The 17,484-nt window shown below is 35.9% G+C and overlaps 1 protein-coding gene across 1 annotated transcript in view; it reads left to right on the top strand.

The window, feature by feature from the left end:
• EPHX4 (epoxide hydrolase 4) overlaps window positions 1-17,484 on the top strand; it is a 41,210-nt gene that overhangs the window by 9,982 nt on the left and 13,744 nt on the right. Inside the window, exons 3-6 of the mRNA XM_025872627.2 lie at window positions 2,617-2,774; window positions 4,739-4,867; window positions 8,687-8,790; window positions 12,764-12,912. Coding sequence (XP_025728412.1) covers window positions 2,617-2,774; window positions 4,739-4,867; window positions 8,687-8,790; window positions 12,764-12,912 — 540 coding nt within the window. The remainder of the gene's footprint in view (window positions 1-2,616; window positions 2,775-4,738; window positions 4,868-8,686; window positions 8,791-12,763; window positions 12,913-17,484) is intronic.

Raw genomic sequence — 17,484 nt, 5'->3', positions numbered from 1 at the left:
TATGACATACACTTTAGTTGATAAAGCAGCACAGGGCTTGAGAGGACCGACTCCAAGTGTGAAAGAAGTTCTGCTGTGGGTAAGATGCTAGCAAACAGCATCACACGCTACAGAGAAATCATTCATGAAAGAAAGCGTCAACCGACGTGGCAAACTTCATTGTTGTGTTATTTTAAGAAACTGCCACAGCCCCCCCAGCCTCCAGCCCCCACCACCCTGGTCAGTCAGCAGCCATCAACATGGAGGCAAGACCCTCCAGCAAAAAGATTATAATTCACTGGAAGTTCAGATGATGGTTAGCACTTTATTGACAATAAAGTATTTTTTTCTTTTTTGGATTTTATTATGTTTTTAATTATAATTCTAGTGTAGTTAACATATAGTGTTATATTAGTTTTAGGTGTACAATATAGTGATTCAACAGTTCTATACAAGCAATACTTTTTAAATTATGATATATACATTGTTTTTTTAGACATAAGGCTATTACACACTTAATAGACTACAATGTAAACATAACTTTTATACTTACTTTATCGTGATATTTGCTTTATTGTGGTGGTCTGGAACCCCACCTGCAATACGTCTGAGATATGCACGTAATAGGGATTCAAGAAAAGATGTTAAACAGCGAAATTACATGACAGAGTTTATGTTTCTGGGACCTCAGTCTGGTTTTGTAGAAGATAGCGCTGAAGGGAATGAAATGCATACAGACCAGTCGATAGGTTGCTGCATTAATGGAGGCCTGAATTAAGGTAATCATATTAGGGATGGACAGGAAAAGTGATTAAATAAATATTTAAAAGGTTAAATATGCAGAACTCTATTGATTAGGCTGAGGTAACCCCTAAAGGGGGAAGAGTTAGGCTCCAGTTACAAAGACATAAAAAAATCAATTGAAAATTTTAAGTAAGGCTAATGAGAAAATAATATCTTATGTGTTGACAAATGGGTATCTTTGAGGAAATAAACTGCTTATTTGTTACAACCTAAAGCCAAGGTTAGTAAGATTGCTATGACCTCACTAAGAAACATACTTTTTATTAACATTTTTAAATCTGTCTTCATTGGTAATGCTTTTGCAGATTTTCACAAATCATAGATATCCTAATAATAGATCAAAGATTCTGAATCCATGCATAATACAGATATGTGTCTGACACTCTTCCTGATGACCTGTTAATGTAAAGTGCATACTTTGTTTCATTGGTCTTATTGCTTTGTGACACTTCACATTGCAGTCTCTCTCACTATTGGCTTATAATAGCAGATCCCTTGGTACACTTGCCTATTGCACTCCAAAAATCTTTTCAGACAGTTATCTCCTATTGGCTTGTGTCAGATAATTCTACACTGTTTCCATGAACAGATGTGCATACAGATCCATTTTTTAAATGCATATTTGGAGTCCCACAACATAGTGAGTCACTTTGAAAAATCCACGTCTTTTTTCTTTTTCTTTGTTATCCAAAATGGTTTTGCTTGTTTGAAGAAGAAAATCTCATGGATCAGGGTGCCTAACTGGCTCAGTCAGTAGAGCATGAGACTCTTGATCTCGGGGTTGTAAATTTGAGCCCTACGTTGGGTGCAGAGATTAAAAAAGAAAAAAAAAAAGAAAAAAATCTCATGGATCTTGGTATTTCGTTTAATTCTGCAGTTCCATGATCAAGCACAGGGGAACACCTGGCCCTGCAGACGCCTCCAGGACTTGGCTGTAGCATATTGGCCATTCCTTTTTTTTTAAGATTTTATTTATTTGAGAGAAAGAGAGAGCACAAGCAGGAGTGGGGGGTGGGCAGAGGGAGAGGGAGAAGTGGATTCCCCGCTGAGTGGGGAGCCCGACGCCAGGCTTGATCCCAGGACCCTGAGATCATGACATGAGCCGAAGTCAGAAACCTAACCCACCAGCCACCCAGGCACCCCAACGCTGGCCATTCTAATTGGTCATGACAATGCCATTTTGGCTGTTAAGAGTGTGGGGGTTTTTTTTGTTTTTGTTTTTGTTTTTAAGATTTATTTATTTGAGAGAGATTGAGCACAAGCCGGAGGGGCATAGGGAGAAGGAGAGAGAGAGAGAATCTCAAGCAGACTCTGCACTGAATGCAAGCCCAATGCAGGGCAAGATCACACGACTCTGAGATCATGACCTGAACTGAAACCACGAGTTGGATGCTTAAATGATTGTGCCCCCCAGGTGCCCCTTAAATGTTTTTAATATCACACTTGCTTGTACTCATTCAGGATCTTCTCCATAGAAGCATTTGTAAGTACAGATTCCCTGATAGCTATAAGCATTATTTAAGAAAGCCTAGAAAATTGATTTCTTAAGTACATATAGAAGTATATTGGTTTTAGTATCAGATATTTCATAGTTTCTGTAAATACTGGCCCTCTGTTACACCCCACTGGAGCTGGTAAAAAAAAAATAACAATAAATTTTTATAAAGAACTTCAGTGTTCCCTTCCGAAACACATCCCTTCCTCTGGCTCACAGATGGCTATATAACCTTTCTCAAAATAGACAGTTTCTTATAATTGTCCACTTAGAAAAGATGTAATGTTACTCTCTGGATTCACTACTGTGGTATTTTTAATGTTTCTTATTTCCTGCAGGTATTCTTGGCGTCACCAACTAAGGGAATTTAAAAGTGAATATCGAGTTGTAGCACTTGATCTGAGAGGCTATGGAGAAACAGATGCTCCCATTCATCGAGAGAATTATAAATTGGACTGTCTAATTACAGATATAAAGGATATTTTAGACTCTTTAGGTAGGTCAGTTTAAAAAAAATAGTATAGTCCTTTTTAAGGGACTAACATTCCAAAAATTGTGAATTGGTAACCTCATTTCTTGGGAGAAGGCATTTTCCATTTACCTGAGCTGTTGTCTGGATCCTGTCCCCATGGTTTTGGGTGTACAGTCGAAAATATTTATAGAGGAAATTGAAAATAATACATCTGGAATGACGATTCAGTCCACCAGCCAAGAATGAGTTTGAACATTTGTTGTTGTTGTTGTTTTTATTTTATTATGTTATGTTAATCACCATACATTACATCATTAGTTTTTGATGTAGTGATACACGATTCATTGTTTTCGTATAACACCCAGTGCTCCACGCAGAACGTGCCCTCTTTAATACCCATCACCAGGCTAACCCGCCCCCCAGCCCCCTCCCCTCTAGAACCCTCAGTTTGTTTCTCAGAGTCCATCGTCTCTCATGGTTCGTCTCCCCCTCTGATTTCGAAAATGTGTTTTTAAAAGTATTTCTAATGTATGCAATTTATTATTTTCAGAATTATTGGAAATTTGATTCTTGTACTCAGAAAATTTATTTCTTCAGAATCCACATCTAAATAATCATTTAGATGCAGAAGCACTTACACTATCTTCTTTTTTTTTTTTTAAGATTTTTATTTATTTATTTGAGAGAGAGAGAGCACAAGCAAGAGGAGGAACAGAGGGAGAAACAGGCTCCCCACTGAGCAGGGAGCCCGATGTGGGACTCCATCCAGAACCCTGAGATCATGACCTGAGCCAAAGGCAGATGCTTAACCAACTAGGCCATCCAGGCACCCCGCACTATCTTTCTTATATTGATCAGCTAGTGCCACAATATTATTGTGTAACAAACATGCCAAACTCAGTGGCATATAGCCATAGGCATTTATTCAATGCTCATGGGTGTGCAGGTCAAGTGTAGGCTGGACCACTGGGTCTTTACCTCAGGTTACAGGTCCTGCTGGGACTGGCTTCTCCCTCTGAGTTAGGCTGGAACCCAAGCTAAAGGGGAGTAGCTACCTAGCGGTAGCTTTTCCTCTTCTCCTGACAATGGCAGAAATGGCAAGAGGGTGAGCCCAGATGCAGAAACATATTTCAAGTTTCTGCTTGCAGCACATTGGTCAAAGCAAGTCAGATGGCTGAGTCCAAAGTCAAGTCAGACTCCCACCATATGACCAAAGCAAATCACACGACTAAGTCTAATATCAAAGGGGTAGCAATGTATACTCCTTTTATGGCAGTGGGGAGGGGGGAGGAGTAAATACTTTTTAACAATAATTGAATCCACTACATCTTTTTTGACTAAAACCCAGCTGCTACCATGGTATGTTAATGGAGCTAATATTGTAAAAAAACCATGAAATCAAATTAAAGGCCTTTTCTACAATAATCTAAAGAGAGCATGGATCTGGCCAATATTCCAAGAGGAGAAAAAAAAATGGATGAGGTCTGGGGGTATCAATGCAGTGTTGTCATTTAGTCTGATTACAATAAAATAGACTCAAAGACATTGATTTCCGGTAGCCATATTTCATTTCTCTTCGGTGGTAATTCAGTCAGCCTTGGCCTAAATTTGTCTTCATTCAATTTTCTAGGCAAATCAATAATATAATCTTGCTTATGACCTAATTATGTGTAATCTTTACCACGGTTTTCCAAACTCAGGTTTGTGCAACTAGAGCTGAGCTATTTCAGGTTTTTAAAAAAATTCAGGTTCCTGGGAGAGATTCTGAATCTGTAGGTCTAGAATGGAGGTTGGACATCTAAATTTTCTAAAAAGCTACTTCGGTGATTCGGACATACAGGTTTTGGAAACACCAAACTCAGTATCTGCCTAAGTGCATAATTAGAGTCAGATTATGGGAAGATTAGTTTCAGAAGTATACCCATTTTATGTAAGGTAATGATGCATCCACCTTCAATGACATCAACATTTTTTTTTTTCCATTACAGGATATAGCAAATGTGTTCTTATTGGCCATGACTGGGGGGGAATGATTGCTTGGCTAATTGCCATCTGTTATCCCGAAATGGTGATGAAGCTTATCGTTATTAACTTCCCTCACCCAACTGTATTTACAGGTGAGTTTGAATTTTAATTAAAACATCTTTGCTAAAATAACAATTCACTATTGTCACTGACACTTTGGATTAAAAACAGCAAAATTTGAATAGCATAGTATTTTTTTAATTAAATGACTAAAATATGATATTAGCATATAACAATGTCAGATACGTTGACTTTATTCCACAAGAGTCTGAGAAATCATAGCTTCATATTTGCTTGCATAATCTTATTTTTTTTAGAGAATATTTTACTGCTAACTTGGAAAGGGATAAAGGGAAAAAGATGCAGTAACATTACTTTGACAGTAATGAATCTTGACAACCTAGAAATAAATTCTCCTCTTGCCTGACTGCTTCGGCTATCAGGAATGACAGCATTCTTTAAAGCCACAGTTCTCAAATTTTGAGTTTCAGGACTCTTTTATACTCTTAAAAAATATTAAAGACCCATTGAGCTTTTGATAATATAGGACATATATAAAAATATTTACTGTATTAGAAATTTAAAATGAGAAAAATTTTAAATTATATATTAATTCATTAAAAAATAATAAATCTAGTTCCTGTTAACATGATTAACATCTTAATGAAAACTAGCTACATCTTCCCAAACAATTTTAGTGAGAAGAATGTCATTGTTTTACATTTTTGCAAACCTCTTTAATTTTTGGCTTAATAGAAGACAGCTGGATTCTCAGATCTGCTTCTGCATTCAATCTGTTACAATATGTTGTTTGAATTGAAGTGTATGAAGAAATCTGGCCTCACACAGACTTGTAATTGGAAAAGGGAAGAGTATTTTAATAGCCTTTTCAGATAACTGTGGATTTTCTTCTTTAATACTACACCAAACTAAAAAAATTGGTGGTTTCTTAAAGGTTAGTAACAATGTAGAATCTGATGTCATATTAATGAACTTTTTGTACTCTGTTACATTAAAATCCATTAGTCTCTCTAGCACTTTGAATGGATTTTTTACCCATGCATGATTTTGCATCATCATGCATTGGAAGATATTGGTCCATTGAGTTATTCAGATCTTCCATACTTTGACACATTTTATTATATTATATCAAAGAATCACATTAACTAATATTGCCCCAATGTCATCAAAAAGTTGTTGAGTATTGCAAAGCTGTCATGCTCACAGTAGCAAATACCCATCTCCAAATTTCTAATTTTCATTTGAAAGCTTGAATTTTGTTGTTGGCAACAAATGCTGTTGATTGTTTTCCCCCAAGTGACAGGCTCACTTTGTTCATTTTCAAGAGACTATCTGTCAAATACTCAAGTCTGACTGGTGATAATTTATTAGTCATCCTTTCAAGTAAAAAATGGTATTCCATAAGAAATGCAGCTAATTCAACTAATCAACTCAAAGAATTGCAGAAGTGCTGTTCCTTCAGACAACCATTGTACTTGGGTGTTCAACAGAATTGCTTTGTGTGTACTTTCTGTGTCATCTCAATGTTCAAAGGACATGTACACAAAGGTTGAAATTTAATAAAATTAATAATTTTTGCTGTTTTATCTAGGGCATTCCTAAGTGAAACTGGCACTTAATTTTATGTATTTATGTATTTGTTTGCTGCAAGTGTGTGGTGGCGAAGCATACAATGACTGCTAGTATTGTTTAGCGTCACTACCTTGATTTGTGCTCAGGCAGCAATGGCTTTATCTACCCTTGCTTTCATACCATGAGCACAAAGGTCCACAAATGAGAAAAGCTAATAATGTCTTAGTATTGTAATGAGTTGGTTTTGACTGTCTGGATTGTTTAAAAAGGTCTTAGGGATCCCCAGGGTCCATGTGGGCTATACTTTGAGAACCCCTGCTATAATAAAGGGAACTCTTAAAATCCTCAGTGTTTAAAGACCAGTGAACCATGACTAGGCACATTTTTATTCCATTTTGGCAAAAACTATCATCTTGTCCTCTTTAACTACCCTTGTCAAGTTTTCTGAGTTTCAGGTACTGCTATGACTCACAGCAGCCCTCTAGGGAACAAAAAATTCTGTTGGGAATGTCTACATAAGGGAGAAAGGGAATGTGACTACATAAATATTGTACAGTGTAAGTGTAAGAGTTGAATTTTATTTTATTTTTTATTTTTTAAAAGATTTTATTTATTTATTTATTTATTTATTTATTTATTTGAGAGAGAGCAAGAGAGCACAAGCAGGGAGAGTGGCAGAGGGAGGAGAAACAGGATCCCCGCTGAGCAGGGAGCCCAATGTGATGCGGACTCGATCCCAGCGCCTTGGCCACATGACCTGTGCCAAAGGCAGATGCTTAACCAACTGAGCCACCCAGGTGCCCCAAGAGTTGAATTTTAGATATATATACAATTGTCCTATTTCTATTGAGGCGATAGCATGGATGCTTAGGATTCAAATATCAAACTGAAATTCACTATATTTTTCTCAGTTGCATTAAGTAGGAAAAGTTGTGCTACGTGCTTGTTCCATTGATTGGGACCCTTGAGTAAATGTTATTTTTGTGATGTTGCTAAAAGGAAAAAATTGTAATTGGTCATTTCAGCAAGAAGATTCTTGAAATATTTCTAGAATTGTTTTATCCAGCCTAGGTTCAACCCTAGTCAGGTTAATATAAGGTCTTCAAGTAATATGCCTATATTTAACCCTTAATTATATTAATATCTCTTAATGTAGGGCTGAATAAATTTTGTTCAATGACGACTTTACAAAAAGTATAGCATAACTTACCTGAGAATTATAGTTCCAAAAATTCCAACCATGTTAACACTAACCATGTTAGTTACAAAATTAGAAATAAGAAAAAAAGTGACTTCTATAGCAAAGAAAATAAAAATAGAGTGCACAAGAAACAAGTATGCACACTTAATATGTGTGATTATACTACTCTCTAGTTTAAAGCTTCAGTGTCTTTCCAAAGCCCTTAAAAATCCATCTCCTCTGGCCCTCCCTGACTGGGCTTCTGCTTTGCTCTCTGACTCATCTCATGCCACCTCTCACACCTCATTCACTATACACCGGTCACATTGATGTTCTTTCTGCTTCTTAAATGTGCCAAGCCCAGGACCTACTTTCTGTTCCTGGCTTTTCTTCCTAGATCTTTGCATAGCCGACTCCCTCTTACCATTCAGGAATCAGTCCACATGTCACATCCCCAGAGAAGCCTATTTTGATCACCTCTGCTAAATAATAGTCCCTCCACATCACCCAATCATCACTCTCAATCAGATTACCCTGTTTTAATTTTCTTTATGGTATTGTTGCTATCTAAAATGATCTTTTAAAGTATCGATTACTTATTGTATAAGTTCCTTATTAATGGGAACCTCTTCTGTCTTGTTGACTGCTAACTCCCCTTACATACAGTAGATATTCAAATATTCCTTGAATGAATGAATTTTCTAGATATATGAATGAACTTATAGGAAACACTTTAGTTTCTGTTGAGGTCAAATGAATAAGGTATTCAAATCTGCCTGCAAAGAAAGTCTTTTAAACAACAGAAAATTACCTCCCCATAAATCCCTAGGAAAAGTGTGAGGTCACTGAAAATAACCTTGGAGAAAAGGCAGTGTTGTTTGTGTTTCCTGTTCCTTTCTGAGTCAAGACTTCATAAAATGAAACTTTTTTATTTAAAGTGCTATAAATTTTCTAAATACTTGAAATATCCATAATCAAATACAAGAACATAGAAATTGTTTCAAAGAGAAATATGCAGAAGACTTACTTGTGGATTCTTTTTTCATCTCAAGGGTGAAATTGCCTTAGAATGAAGTTCTTTCAATAGTAAGTAATTTATACCCCTTGGATAAGGTCTAACGTGGCATTTTAATTTCAGAATATATTTTACGACACCCTGCCCAGCTGTTCAAATCCAGCCATTATTACTTCTTCCAAATACCATGGTTCCCAGAATTTATGTTCTCAATAAATGATTTCAAGGTAAGTCAAATATGTGATGGATGTTAACTAGATTTATTGTGGTGATCATTTTACAATGTATGCAAATATTGTATTATTATGTTGTATACCTGAAACTAATATGTTATATGTCAATTATACCCCAAGATTAAAATTGAAAAACTGGAGCCCAAGAAGATGACAAAATTAGGAAGTTAAAAATAAAAGATAGGGGCACCTGGGTGGCTCAGTTGTTAAGCATCTGCCTTTGGCTCGGGTCATGATCCCAGGGTCCTGGGATCGAGTCCCGCATCGGGCTCCCTGTTCCGCGGGAAGCCTGCTTCTCCCTCTCCCACTCCCCCTGCTTGTGTTCCCTCTCTTGCTGTGTCTCTCTCTATCAAATAAATAAAATCTTAAAAAAAATAAAAGATAGACAGATGCACTAAAAAAAGGAGGAAAGAAAGAAAGAAAAGAAAAAAAGAAAGAACTGGTCCTGCTTATGTTATCTGATTTGTCTAAAATAATCATTTATTGATTATTGTGATATGATGCCCACTGCTAGGCATTTCCTCCTATGTAAGAAAAAAAAGGTTAAATCAAGCAAATAATGTATTAATGAAAAACATTAAAGTGCACCCTTCAGAAAGAAAAATAGGCAAATGCTAAAATTTAATAATTTCTAAGACCTCATCTATAGGCTAACTTATTTTTACAGTCTCTGTATATTTGAGTGCCTGGTTATTGTTCAATTTTTTTGTGAGAGCCTGTGCCCCTATAGGCGTACCTCTTTTCAGAGAACATTCCATGGGGAGACAAGGGAATATGAATGCCAGGTGAGAGAGTTTGACATAACAGAAGTGGAGGCCTTTGGGTGTAAACAAAACCCTGAAACAAAGTAAGTGTGTGGGAATTGGTGTACCATATACACGGACAACCAGGAGTCATGTGTTGTATCTATTTCTTGAAAGTTTATCGAATGCTTCTTGTATATCTGGTGTGGTGTTAGATATTTAGGGAGGCTTTAGAAAAGACAATATTATTTTACTTGGAAATACTTCTGTATATATCTCTGACAGATAAGGACATTTTTTTAACAAATAACTCCAATACCATTATCAAACCTAACAAAATGAATACTTACTCCCTACTATCATTTAATATTCAGATTTCCATTCCATTGGATTTCCATTCAAATTTCCTTAACACTTTATTTGTTTGAATCAGGAACCAAACAAGGTCCATACATTGTATTTGATTGTTATGGTTTTTGCAGGCTATAACAGTTCCTTCTTTTTTTTTAACACCATTTTTTTATTGAAGAAATTTCATATTTGTTTTTGTTCTGAGGAATGATCCACATTTTGGATTTGGCTAACTACTTCATCATGGTGTTATTTAACTTGTTCTGCTAACCCTTGTTTCTCCTACTTCATGGTTGCTACTAATCTAGAGGCTTGGTTAGGTTGATTTTTAATTTGACAAGAATACTGGCAGGTGGTGCTGTGTATTTCCTAATGCATCACATCAGGGAAGCACCTAGGGTCTAGTTCTCGCAGTTTTACTAACAGTAACACTGACCAGTGGGCTCACTTAAATTTAGATAGTCAGCCTATCTAAATTTCCTAACAACCTTTCACCAGATAATTTTAGCATACCTTGATCATCACTGCATAGGTCCATTATTTCATTAGGATTCACAAAATTGTGATTTTCTAATTCTATCATTTTTTTCTGCTTTTATTAACTGGAATTCTTCCTTTTATTAACTAGAATTGTCCATTTCTACTGTTTGGTTATTCTGAAATACAGTTCACACAAGAATGGCAGGATAAATGCTTCATTCTTTACCTTTATAAACAACTTCCAAGGTAATGACTTGGTGCCCTAGAAATCTCCAATGACAACCAATGAAGTTTTCTTTTTTTCCATATTATTATGAGCTCATGAGTTTTAAAAATATATTTGACATGTATCAATCAATTACAGTCGTTCTTTTTTATGCTCAGATTGTCTCGTATTAGGCAAGTGGAAACTCCTTCAGGTTGGCTCCTGTGTCCTTTTGACATAAATCTTCGGTCAGTAATAGCTTGCTTCCTTAATGTCCTAGGTTCATTTTTTATTTCCTGCTGCAGATCTGGAATCAGTCATTTATTGAAGGAACTCGGGCTCCTATTAGTAGGAAACTGTACTTAGAAACCACAGTCTGGGTGTCAAGGTGATCATTGTTACTGGGTTTTTATTGCTTCTAGACCTTTCCATTGGATAGATATTGTACTTACATATTTTTAGAGTGAAAAAAAATCATGCGTTCTTATTCATATTTCCAAAGCAAAATTAAGACTACAAAGTTTTGTTTAACTTTTATATTTTATAAAAAACATTTATGTGGTTCTAGTCAAAATGCTAATACAAGGTACAGAGAGGTCTCACTTAGGTCTCTGTTTCCTGTTTTTCTGTCTCTATCCTATTTCCTCCCTCCCCATAGGGAAACCATTTTGGTTAGTTTTTGTTTCATTTTTTTATTGTTTCTTTTTTAAAAATATAAGCATATGTGAATGTATTTGTCTACTCCTCCTTACACAAAAGATAACATACTATAAACACTATTTTCCACCCTTTTTTTCCCCCCACTTAAAAATATGTCCTGGGGATCAGCTACTCCATAGCATGTAATCATCTCCATCTTCTTTTTTTTTTTTTTTTAAAGATTTTATTTATTTATCTGACAGAGAGAGACACAGTGAGAGAGGGAACACAAGCAGGGGGAGTGGGAGAGGGAGAAGCAGGCTTCCCACGGAGCAGGGAGCCCAGATGCTGGGCTTGATCCCAGGACCCTGGGATCATGACCTGAGCCAAAGGCAGGTGCTTAATGACTGAGCCACCCAGGCGCCCCTCATTTCCATCTTCTCTTGGAGTATTCAGAAAACATAATATACCATCATGTGTCTATACCATAGTTTATTCAACCAACCCCCAAATGAGGGACATTTTTTGTTTTCAGTCTTTTGCTATTACAAATAATGTTTCAATTAATCACCTCCTGTATAAATCATTTCATAGTTTTGTAGGTGTGTTTTGGGGTTGAGGGATCTGCATTTTATTTCATTTTTTAAAGATCGATTTATTTATTTTGGAGAGAGAGAGAGAGAGGGTGAGCAGGGGGAGGAGCAGAGGGAGAGGGAGAAAAATCCTTAAGCAGACTCCCCACTGAGCATGGAGCCAGACATGGGGCTCATCCCAGGACCCTGAGATCATGACCTGAGCTGAAATCAAGAGACTGACACTTTACCAACTGAACCACCCAGGTGCCCCGAGGGATTTGCCTTTTAAACAAGAATCCCAATCATTCTAATGCAGGTGATTTAGATCTACACTTTGAGAAATGCTGGTATAGAGCAGTGTTTTTCAAATTGTGGGAGGGGGCCCCTTAGTGAGTCATGAGATCAGTTTCGTGGCTTGCAATTTGAATTTTAAAAAATAAAGTAGAACAGAAGTGAATTGAAAATATCACTACATACTATAATAAGAGTAAGGGATATTTCTTTAAACATTTGTTTCAGAAACGTATGTGTAGGAGTATGAACTGGATCATGCTAAAAAATGTGTTTGTTACTCTGGTTTGTGGTCAAAAAAATTCAAACAATTGTGGGGGGAGGAGAGTAGATTGGTTGTTAGTAAACAGATCAACTACTGTTAGAATATGAGGGAAGACTTTAGGGTGGTGATAGTATCTGAGCTTAGGCTTGTAGAATGTGAATAGGCACCAAAAAAGACTGGTGGCTTTTCCTAAGGGTGAAGTGTACATGGGGGATTTGAAGGGAAGAATATCAAACATCAATCCAGGAAAGCAAAAATGTGTCTAATGTGTTTGTAAACAATGAGGTCTTCTACCTGGCTAGAGCAGAAAGGGGGAGTTGTTACTGACACTGACCATTATTCCCTTTCAGAAGCCAAAGGTTTAGTTTATGGTTAGGTAACTAAAAAGTTTTAATTATTGTCTTTTCACTTAAATTAGGCTTTGAAACATCTGTTTACCAGTCACAGCACTGGCATTGGAAGAAAAGGATGTCGATTAACAACAGAAGATCTTGAAGCTTATATTTATGTCTTCTCCCAGCCTGGAGCATTAAGTGGCCCAATTAACCATTACCGAAATATTTTCAGGTCAGTATAATTTCTTTTTAGTTAAATAAAATATTCATTCCCTGAAGAGCCAATATTTTAGTTTTTTCCAAGTTTTATTTAAATTCCAGCTAATTAACATGCAGTGCAATATTAGTTTCAGGTGTAGAATTTAGTGATTCATCACTTACATGCAACACCCGGTGCTCATCACAAGTGCTCTCCTTAATACCCATCACCTGTTTAAGCCATTCCCTCACCACCTCCCCTCCAGTAATCCTCAGTTTGTTCTCTATACTTAAGAGTCTGTTTCTTGGTTTACCTTTCTTTCCACCCCCCCACATTCATTTGTTTTGTTTCTTAAATTCCACATATGAGTGAAATCATATGGTTTTTGTCTTTCTCTGACTTATTTCACTTAGCATAATACTCTCTAGCTCCATCCCTGTAATTGCAAATGGAAAGATTTCATTATTTTTTATGGCTGAGTAATATTCCAGTGTGTGTGTGTGTGTGTGTGTGTGTGTGTGTGTGTGTGTGTGTACACATATATGTATATGTATACCATATATTCTTTATCCATTCATGAGCCAATGGACATTTGGGCTCTTTCCATAATTTGGAAATTGACAACAGGAAACAACAGGTGTTGGTAAGGATGCAGAGAAAGGGGAACCCTCTTATACTGTTGGTGGGAATGCAAACTGGTGCAGCCACTTTGGAAAACAGTATGGAGATTCCTCAGAAAGCTAGAAATAGAACTACCCTATGATCCAGCAATTGCACCAATAGGTATTTACCCCAAAGGATACAAAAGTACGAATTCAAAGACATACATGCACCCTAATGTTTATAGCAGCATTCTCAACAATAGCCAATATTTTATTTTTAAGATTATGTTCACTGTTTATCCAAAGACTATTTCAAATAACGTGTTCTGATTTTGTAAGTTGCCTAATCTTTTCTTAAGGAAACTTTAAACATGGAAGAGTAGAGAGAATAGTATAATGGATCCCCCATGTAGTTGTCACTTACTTTATCCACAACTCTATCCACTTCTTTACCTTTGTGTTATAGTGAATAGATGTATATTTGTAATCATATTTTTCATGATAATTATTCACTCAAGAAATATTAAGCACTTTTTATGTTCTGGTCTATGCCAGCACTCAAGATATAGTAATAAGCAAAACTAGACAAAGGTCCCTGATCTCACTAGCCAAGTGGGGAAAACGGACATCAAGCATATAACCACAGCAATGAATATATGGTTATAAATAAAGACATTGAGAGAAAGGGATGAGAACTGAACAAATAATGTTTGAACAGAGAAATGAAGAATGAGTTACATATTGACCAGGTAAAGTTGGGGATAGAGGGATTAGCATTCCAGAAAAAGGAAATAGCATGTACCAAAGCTGTGTGGGAAGATAGAGAATTGTGGTTTTAAGTAATACAGTGAAGGCTAATATGGCTGGCACACAGAAGAAGACAATGAAATGAGAACGGGTCCGAGAGTAAGCAGTGGCTGGCCACGCAGAGCCACGGAGACCATATTAAATACTTAAGAGCTATGAATGTGAAGCTAGTAAATGAGTGTTTCAAACAGAAAAGAGAAAAAATCCAATCTGTATTTGGATAAATTCATTCAATGTAAGGAAATTACAGTGGTCCAGGCTAAAGATCATGGTAGCCTGAAATAGTCTGAAGGCAGTGGAAATGGGGAGAATGGGTAGATTTAAGAGATATTTAAGAGGAAAAGTGACAGGGGTTGGTGATGTGTTGGGGGGGTGAGAAAAAGAGGGATGTCAAGGTTGGCTCCTGAATTCCTGGCTTGAACAGCTATCTGGATAGTCATGCCATTCACTGAGAGAGAAAACACTAGAAGAGAACTGGTTTTGAGGGGGAAGTCATAAACTTTATTGATCTTAAACTAGTTGAGTTTGAGGTGGTACCTCAAATATTCAAATAGGTAGATAGATACAAGGGTTTGGAATTCAAAGGAGAGAATCTGTGATGAAGATATATAAAGTCTTGGTGTCACTGACAGAGACAAATGAGGCTTTTGTTCAGAAGATATTGTCTAGGGAGAAAGTATAGAATGAAAGACAAGATATGGAGATTTGTCTGTTTGGGTTTGGACTCTAGATAGGAGAAAAAGATTTCTCTTAATAATTAGCAACCCACAGCCTGCCTTGAAAAGGGTTTAGAGACTTGAATTTATGCTACCTCCATAGCACTAGAATTATCAGCGAAAACATTATATTTCAATATCATCCTAGGCTGGTACACTTTCCCAACAGAAACAAAGACAGAATTTTTCTGGAGGGTACATTTCAACTCAGACTTACAATATTCCCACAGATAAAGTCCTCTGAAGATGAGTTCATAATTCAAATTATGAAAAATATGAAGCTACCATTAATGAGTGAGAAAACAACTGCAGAACTCTTAACACAGTTCAAATACTAGAACTAACAGATTATAAAGTATGTTTAAATCATTAAATATATGAAAGAAAAAAATATGAGAAAGAATAGGAAAATATCAAGACAGACTGGAAAGAGCTGAAAAAGAATAAAAGAACTTCTTGAAAAGAAAAATATTGTTATTGAAATCTAAAATTCCATAAATTATTTAAATAACAGATCAGACAAGCTAAAGAGAATTATGAATTGGAAGACAGCTCTGAAAAAATTACCTAGAATCTAGCTTAAAGAATTGAAAATATAAAAGACAGGTTATATTTGATTTAGAGGATGAAAGTAGAAATTATATAGATAGATGATAGATACACACACACACACACACACACACACACATATACATGCCAATAATTTTTTTCTAGTAAAATAAATTAGAAATAGAATGTATTATTTTCAAACCAGTAGAGCGTGACAAGAAAGCTATCAATTCAAAAGAAGGCAGGAAAGGAGAAAAAGGAAGCAAAGTAAATAGAATGCACAAAATAAGATGTCAAAAACAATTTAAATATGTCAGTAAGCACAATAAATATGAATGTATTATACTTGCCTGTTAAAAAACTAAATATCAGATTGGATTAAGTCACAATTAAAGCATAAGGACAAAAAAGGGTTGAAAGTAGGAGGATGGAAAAAAGTTACAGTGGGTGTATTTTATTTTATTTAAAGATTTTATTTTTAGGTAATCTCTACACCCAACAAGGGGCTTGAACTTACAACCCTGAGATCAAGTGTTGCATGGTCCACCAACTGAGCTAGCCAGGCGCCCCTATAGTGGGTGTTATTTTAAATAAAATAAAATCTCTCAAACTCTTTGAATAGGGAATCCAAGGGGAGTTAAGAGATTATATGAATTGAGGGGAGAAGAGGTAAACCCAAACCTTCTTTTTTGACTAACAACAAAAAAAATTTACAAAGATAAATGTAAAAATTTTTGGCAAAACAGAGATGTTAATTTAAAAAGTATTTGTAGGTACCCATTTATTAAGCAAGGCAATGATTAGAAAGGCAGACTGACATTGCAGAGGCTACAGGTTTATCTCGTAGGATATAGCAGCAACGTTGTCTCAAGTCCATGTTTTGTCATTTGTTTGTTTTTACAAATAATATTTGTAAAGAGAGTTCTAAGAGAAAATAGAATGACATTTTCATACGTCTAAATTTTTAACAAGAGATAAAAATAATAGTTTTTAAATGTTCTTGATTTATCCCTTTATCAAAGTTAGCTTTGTGATACAAAGCAAGTAGCTATAAGGAAAGAGGGAAAATATTCTGATCTTTCTGAGGTTCTTTTACGAACAATTGTTCATTAGGAGGACCTGCATTCCCAAGAGTAAGCTCTAGAATCCTACTAACTGGCATGGAGAGAGAAAGAGTGAAAAAAAGCAGGCCTGTGAAGGTCAAAACTTACAATTTTATATAAAGGTGAAAGACAGTTTTAAATTAGATTGCTATAGGTTAAATCTGGCTGGGTCAAGGCCACATCAAACCTTCTGGAAGCTCAACTGACCTCTTCTGATGCTTCTTTACATTAGGGTAATTAAGGCCAAGTACATAATTAAAAATGGTTATGCAATATAAAATGACTACAAATAAAGTATGGTACATTATACTTAGGTAGGGAAATCACTCTCATTTATCACCCTAAGATTCCTCAGGACCATAGCCTCATTCAAGGACTCTCAAAAATTTGGAGCCAAGGAACTAGAAGGAGCTAGGAATTGGATTAACTATAGGATCTAACCTGCAAAAAAGATAAACAAGTCTAAACCTGTAACAAAGCACCAAATAATAAAGCAAAAGCTGATACAAGGAAAAATGACAAATTCACAATTACTACTGGAGATTTTAACTCATCTCTCTCAAAAGTTGATCAAGCAGGAAAAAATTAATAAAGATATGGAAGATTTGAACAACCCAATTAACATCTTTGATCTGATGAACAATTCTAGAATCCTGCATCCAATAATTAGAAAATACACAATATTTTTAAGTACATAGAAATGTTTACAAAGATTACATACAGGACTACAGAGCAAATCCTAACCAATATCAAAGGTTGTGATATTGATATCACATAGATTGTGTTCTCTGAACACAATGCAGTTAGAAATTAACAGTAACGATAAAC

Source organism: Callorhinus ursinus, unplaced genomic scaffold (assembly GCF_003265705.2).
Source record: "Callorhinus ursinus isolate GAN/ISIS: 27379988/994484 unplaced genomic scaffold, GSC_fseal_2.0 scaffold9, whole genome shotgun sequence".
NCBI classification, from domain to species: domain Eukaryota; kingdom Metazoa; phylum Chordata; class Mammalia; order Carnivora; family Otariidae; genus Callorhinus; species Callorhinus ursinus.
This window is presented reverse-complemented; position numbering and strand designations above follow the sequence as displayed.